The sequence below is a fragment of the Astatotilapia calliptera genome, chromosome 10, assembly GCF_964374335.1.
Source record: "Astatotilapia calliptera chromosome 10, fAstCal68.1, whole genome shotgun sequence".
Lineage (NCBI taxonomy): Eukaryota > Metazoa > Chordata > Actinopteri > Cichliformes > Cichlidae > Astatotilapia > Astatotilapia calliptera.
The window spans coordinates 30,300,277-30,307,697 of record NC_137431.1 but is presented as its reverse complement, the minus strand read 5'-3'; the positions used below and the strand labels follow the sequence as shown (position 1 = coordinate 30,307,697).

Here is a 7,421-nt window from a genome sequence, read left to right as displayed (position 1 = left end):
AAACTTTGATGAGACCATGTACTACATTCTTTGTTATAGACCAACATGCCAGCCACTGTCTGGTAGGCAAAGAATATCTATAAATATTGACAAATGCACAATACAGAAGTTGATTTTTCTCCTTCTGAACTTAAAATACAGGGATGATACGTCAATATTCTGGTGAAACACTTCAGATGCTTTGACAACATTCAAATGGTAGCAGTAAACATACTAAAATTTATGTTTTCTGTTGCAGCCAATATACAGTAAGTAAAGTTAAACAGTTTGAAAATGCAAACAGAGCAAACCTGCAAATATGAAAAAAAAAATTGTTTTTAGCTTTTAGGACTTTATGCAGTATTCCTGTTTTCCTCCAGCAGGGTAGATTTCTGTGACAGAAGATGTGACTTGATGCAGCAGTAAGTAGGCATGCTGTGTAATGTGCACGTCTGTTCCTTATAAAAGAAGGAAAATCAATCTAAAATACTGCAACTTCAAGGTATCACTGTTTCTTTGCACATTTATAATCCATGTTTCTGAAATAAGTTCAGGACCTCAAAGACATAAAACTTTTCATTAGAACCCAGGGTGATGAAATTCTTGCATTATCACACTTCGGATTAGATCAAAAGTGTGATATTTTTATATCCAGTCATAAACTATCTGTTTTTCATTTTTCTGGTGACCCACTGGATTTCTCCACTGAGGGGCCCCCAGGGGTCCCCAAGCCCTGGGTTAAGATCCTGCAGCTTTAAAGTCCTGGATTGGGTTGCTCCGAGGGGATCGGGCCCGAGATGCTGTTGTACAACAGAGAAAAGCAGCTTCTTAACAAACACGCTCCAAAATCAATAGTATCATAACAGCTGATATTTATTATTCATTAATAACGCATTTGCAGACCCAAACCACCTGCTGATCAGAGGACAGGGGGAAATAATATAAACACAGACACACAGAGAGAGGATTTCATGCAAATTTAGATTTTAACTCACTGAATTTTTTTTATGTTTTCAGATTAATATGCAGTCGCGCATACAATCTTATGCTTACAGAGTTTTTGTGGTTCTAGTCATGCTGTGCTTTATGAGAACACAATGAAGATTGGGGCTGTGCACATGTAGCAGATTTATAGGCTTTTTTCCAGGTAAATTACTGGTTTTGCTGTATTAGGTATTCTGTGAACAATATTTACTGCATTCTGGTTTATTTCAGAACTATTTCAGTGCTTTTGTATCTGTGATTTCACTTAATTTATATTGTGAATGACGTCCATGAGTATTCTGGGAAGCACTGCCTATAATTATAAATGAAACATATTAGACTGTTATTATTCTTAATAATTTTACAGTTAATTTAAAAAAAACATGCTGTTTTTTCTCATATTTTTCCAAATACGGTTTATAATAAAATATTTTTTTAATCACAATTCGACTGTCTATTTTAAATGTTTTCTTCTAATAACACTCCTTTAAAATGGAAATAATATTTTTCTTTTCAATCTTTATCCAGAAGAGTAAATATAGTTCTTACTATAAATGCTGATGATATGAGTACCTGCACTAAATTTGGCATTTTAATTGGAACATTCACATTTCTGCTGTCACGCTGTATCATTAACGCACAGTGGATTTCTTTTCCCCCCTAATATATATACTTTCAAACACCTGCCATTTTTGTTCTTATAAAAGAAAAGTGTATCATTAGTAATTATATATTTATGGTGAGGACTTTATTTTCTAAAACTGTGCAAATGTGGGGTCAGTCGTTTTAAACTCGTTAATTTTTGTTCAGTTCGACGAAGATAAAGATCCATATGTTATGAATAAATGCATGCAACATTTTGCCTGCTAAAATGTATTGTTGCCAATAATTTCACTTTACATCTAAATCTGCATCTTGGGAAATTGAATTCACGAAAGCAAAGCTAAAAATCAGCTGACTAATATTTGTAGAATCTTTTCTTTTTAATTATCGGGCATGAAATCGTTTACCTCATGTTTTAAGTTTATTTCATACCATCAGGGACAATAATCAGCTTCTCACAAGTTGTGACAGTTAAGAGATATTTCATTTAGTTCTGTTTTCTTTTTTTAGTTCTCGTTGATTTTTTTTCTGTTTTTAAAGTTTTCTGACTTTAAGAAGCAGACTTTTCAATTCTCTTAGTTTTCTTTGCATTTTTTTACTCGGAGAGAAACGTCTGATAGGACTAAAAGCATCAGATGAGGGGCCTGTCTGCGCGGTCCTTTATGCGATAGAGCCGTGCAGTCTTCATACCCAGCAAAGTTGATCAATATTAGAGTCACTCAAGTATCAAATCCTATTCATCATCGCTGGGAAGCAGCTTTTAGACGGACCTCCCTCACCTCCAGGCTTCTCCTGTTTCAGAGCAGCAGCTGCTCGCCTCTCGGCGCAAACACACGGACTGTATCCAAGAAACAGAAACACAGACAGACTGCTGTCCCGAGCTCGCATTACACAGATCCATTAAATCTATCTTTTTTAAACACCTCTATCAACGAACACAAACCCTGGCGTGGTGTGACGAAGATAATCAGATATTTTGCTTCAAACGCACAATTAAAAAATCACCAAAATCTATTCTCAGGGGGTGTGATGCTCGCTAAAAATGGAATCAGTAGTTTTTCTGATTGGGTTGAGAGACAAAATCCTGCTCACCGTCTTTTTCAAATCCCCAAAAGAAAGGCTTTCAGAAGTTCAAGTAAAACGTGCACGGTTTATTTCAGCTTCTGTCGCTTACACAGACACATTTAAAACACACTTTCACATATGAAATATGTTTTTTTCTTCTTCTTCTCCAAAATAAATTAAATTCAAATAAATACGGAAATGCAAAGAGAAAAAAATAAAACAAACAAGCAAAAAATAAATAAATAATTAAATGACGTTTTCTCAGAAGCGTTGACAAAATATGTATAAATAAGGCCGACAGTTCCCTTCATCAGAATGTCTACTGTACAAAGTGCTCTCCACAAAGGTGTCAGTGCACGAATAATAATAATAATAATAATTCATGAGGACACAAAGAGGGGGGGATCAACCACTTCTGAATAATAACAATATTAATTTGATTGTCAGAGCATCATTGCAGTGAACTTGAACATACAACAGGTTTACACATCAGTGAGTCTTCTAGGCCTAATTCACCATCAACCCAGTGGCAGAGGAACAAAGAAAATAATAAAAGAAAATCACATTAAAATCAAACCAATTTTTTTTATCCTACTAGAGTTTTTTTTTTGTTGTTGTTTATATGTGTGTGTGTGTGTTTTTAAATCACCATAAACGTGCCAACACTTGCGTAATGAGGTAGACACACAGCTATACCGTGTGAATGTGTGTACTCGTGCGCGTGTTCGTGTGTGTGTGTGTGTTTCTTCTTATTGCAATGCATTCACTTTGGGGGGGCGGATTGTTTCCATACTTCTGGAGCCACAAAGAAAACACCCATGTCCTCCTTCTCCTCCCCCCTTTTATTTTACGAGTAAACCATGCAACGGATTACAGGAGTTACTGCGCCTCACAAATTAGCCACAGACCAAAGGACGCTTTTAACGCGTTTGGTCGGATCTCGTCTCCAAAACCTCTTGAATTTCGTAAAGAAACAAACACCTGGGAGAAAAGACAGCGAAAAAAATCAATACATTTAAATGAGCTTTTTTCCCCCGACACACACAGAGGTGCAATATATTCACAAATATGTACACTGATAAATATAAAAAGCTATTCCGGCTAATGAGGATAATAATAATTATTCCTCGATTCCCGTCATTTTTATTCTTAATTTTTTTGTACAATAATTGCCTTGTGAATGAACGGGACGGAGCATTGTTCCCTCCTCTTTCCCCCTACGATGCTGATCACTTTCTCCCACATCTCAAGGGAGCAATGGGCTCCTCTTGTGGAGAAGCATAAAGATTTAAGAGTCTCGAGTTTTTGGACAGGGTCTCAGTCTTTTTTGTTAATTTTATTTTCTCTCCCAGTCCCCATGCTCCGTCTCCACTGTCAGAATAAAAAAGGTACACCGTTGTATCCACTTCGTTTTTTTTTCTGGATGGATGAGGCTGAATTTATTAGAACACGTCCGGGTTTATACTGACAGAACAAGTCACCAGCTGTCTCACATCCAAACCTAAATGTGTATCTAAAATACTGAAAGACCCCGTCGAGCGCTTTCTTTGCGCTGAATACTTTGTGTGAAGTCGTTTCCATATCTGCAGACACACGGCTGTGGATTCTGCTCCACTGTAACGAAGAAAAATCACGCATGCACACACACACATACGCGCATTTCGTCCATTCTTTAGTCAGAAAACGTGATTTTTCTTCTGTAAAATAAACAAGTAGCATTTTCAATGCCATACCATTTATTAATTATGTAAAGCAAAAACCATTTGATGAGATTTTTTTTTTTCAATGACCGTAGTCTGCTGTAACACTTTGATGAGCACCTATATGATCTGTGAGATGACTGTTTTCTTATTGAGCGCGCACCTATGGGGCCCGGGTGGCTGTCAGACAGGATCTGCCCAGGTAATAAAGGCACGACGGTGTACCTTGTATTTTTCTGACAGTGTGGTGCAGCAGCAGCAGCTTGTCTCTGGTTTGTCTTTTTGGAAACGGGGCAGAGACCCGCGGCTTCGCTGGCCTTAGTGCGTCGCAGAAAACTTCATTCGTTTCTGCTTTTGCCTCTGATTGCAAAACCAAACCCGGACCACGTTCTTTTTCAGGTCCAGTTTCTCGGCGATTGCGGCGATCTTCTCGGATGAGGGCCTCGGCTGCACGGCGAAATAAGCCTCCAGAGAGCGCTTCTCGGGTGCAGCGATAGAAGTGCGTTTCCTTTTTTTGTCCCCCCCGTTAAAGAGCTCCGGCTTGGTCATCTTCTCCCTCTGTGCCCGCTCGGCCTCCTCCAGCCAGGCCTCCAGGATCGGCTTCAGGGCAACCATGTTGTTGTGCGACAGCGTCAGGGACTCGAACCTGCAGATGGTGCTCTGGCTAAGACACCCGACCCCGGGGATCTTAAGGTTGGCCAGGGCAGCCCCCACGTCCGCCTGAGTCACCCCAAGTTTGATCCGCCTTTGTTTGAACCTTTCCGCAAAAGACTCCAACTCCCGGGGATCAGGCTCCGCGTCTGCGCCGGCGGTCCCCAGGGAAGCGTGGGATCCCAGTCCGTGGGGGTGCATGTTCATGGATTGCGGGTGGTGGTGGTGGTGGTGCTGCATGTGGTTGATGGCCGACATGTGGGCGTGAGCCGTGTGCGAGGCCGTGGAACAGACGTCTGAGCCGGGCATTCCTCCGAGAGAAATACCGGGCGTGAGGTGGTCCAGCAGGTCGCCCTCCAGGCCCTGCGCCGGCTGGTGATGCGCCGGGTGATGGTGGGAGGTGAGCACCGAAGGGTGGTGCAGGTGTGCGGAGGAGGAGGTCGGGGTGCAGGTCATGCTGGTCATTGTGGTCATGGTGTGGTAGGTGGCGTCTGGCTTGAACGGGTGACTTTTCTGTGCCACGATGTCCACGGCGGCCAGAGCCTCGGCTCTCTGCAGCAGCGTCTCATCAAAGCCGGCGAAGATGTTGCCCTGGAGCTGCGAGGGGAGTAGAGGGAGGCCGGTTAGAGGAAAGCTTCTCAGCAACAAAACCTGACAGCTTCGTCAAAGCATCCACCTCGACTCCAGCTAATTACATCACATTTATTTAAACGTTAAAATAACAATTCATGAAGTGCAAACTATTAAATAAAATGAAAAATCTGTGGAAACTTTTCTATGGTAACCCACTGATATTTTTCAGAATTTGGACTGTTTCACAAATACTTTTCTGCTTTTCCAGGTTAACATTTAAACTGCAATATTAATCAGTTAAATGTATCTGTGCATTATTTACAGTATATAAGCAAATGTCACAACATTACAAAAGACGAAAATTTTATGCGCGCAAGGTGAACTGGACTTTGTTTCATTAGCTCTCAAAACAAACGCAGTCGACCTCGACGTGGACACAGCTGGATGTGCCCGGTGCCTCGAAAGTGTGTCAGCGTGGAAGGATATTCATTTAAAATTAATATTTACGATCTCCTGAATAATTTCTGCGGACAATGAAATGAAACGGCTGTGAGTTTGAATATGAATGGGACAATATGAGATAACACGCGCTCGGAGATTCCACGCAGGCTTTTCATTCGTCCTCTCCCTCCTTCATCTTTTATCGTCGTTCGTTTGAAACAGAATCCCTCACACTTTCTCAAAACACCAGATCTGGCTTCGGCAGATGCGCATTTTTTGCGTCTGCGGGCACCACGGTTGGCTTGGTTTTTTTGTTTTGTTTTATTTTGTTTTTGTGCTGCTAGTACTCCCCGGTTTGACCTGTTATATCACTGTCTCCACTCTCTTTACACGGGTTTCGTTTCACATTTCATCGAGCGCTGTCATTCGATGCTATAATATTGAACTTTATCCTCACTCCACCGTCCAAACAAGACGCATATCCTGGTCTCAAAGTAGAAAGACTTTAGCTGCCAGAATGTGGGGCTGTTATTATTATGTTGTTTTATTAAATTAAATAATTTTATATTGCATTACATGAATAGAAATCAAGAATAAACTAAAGACGTTTTCTACATTGTCAGAGGGGACTGGAAGTTTTGTAAGAGCTGCGGGAAGTCACGAGTGAATTCTGGACTCACCGACGGTGTGGGAAGGCAGGCTCTGCGGATGGCCTCGGAGCTGGAGTGCAGAGGAGTGTATTTGGGTTCGTGCAGGATGGGGTGCATACTGAAAGGCTGCTTGCTGTTCATCGACATCATGATTGCAGAAGTGAGGGAGGGTCGCTGTCCGTCTTCCTCGTTCCACTCCGTTTTGATGGTTTTTCTCAAAAGAAACGCCTCTGAGAGGAAGAAAACGTGCCTGCCACGTGCAGATAACTTGGAAAAAAAAATTTTTTTTTCTTTATCGGGTTTTTGTAGATGTAGTCAGACTCAGTAAAAAAAAAAATATACAGAACGTGACAATCAGAGGTAACTCCGGGACACCTGCGGATCTTCTGCCTCCTGTAAACGACTTCTATAATAAAGATGCTCCTTGCCTCCAGCGCCTATATTGGACCACTGCCTCCCAGGCTCTTCCTCATTGGAGGATCCTAACTCCCTCCCCCTGGACGTCTCCACCAACCACGTGAACATAGTCGTCTTTAGCCACGCCTCCAAGCGTGCTTGGCTCGCTGGCAAGGACGGTTTGTGGTTTCACTGCTAAAAAATCTTCGTAGAAACATCTAAAAATCGATACCTGCAAGAAATATGTGGGTTCGGTGACATGAAGTTGTCACGAGACCACCAGGAATAACGTGGTTATTGATGCCTGCATCAATTAACTTTGCAAACGTGGGTTTCAGAGTCACGGTGATCTAATGATTCCTGGATTGCTAATGCTTAA

At 41.5% G+C, this 7,421-nt stretch overlaps 1 protein-coding gene across 1 annotated transcript; it reads right to left on the bottom strand.

Moving 5' to 3' along the window:
- Positions 1–4,326: 4,326 nt before the first annotated feature.
- On the bottom strand, positions 4,327–7,059 carry pou4f4 (POU class 4 homeobox 4). The gene is made up of 2 exons (XM_026182021.2): positions 6,677–7,059; positions 4,327–5,579 (listed from the first exon to the last, which is right to left on the bottom strand). The coding sequence occupies exons 1-2, from the start codon at positions 6,794–6,796 to the stop codon at positions 4,650–4,652; spliced, it is 1,050 nt and encodes a 349-aa protein (XP_026037806.1). The 5' UTR covers positions 6,797–7,059; the 3' UTR covers positions 4,327–4,649.
- Between the last annotated feature and the right edge of the window lie 362 nt (positions 7,060–7,421).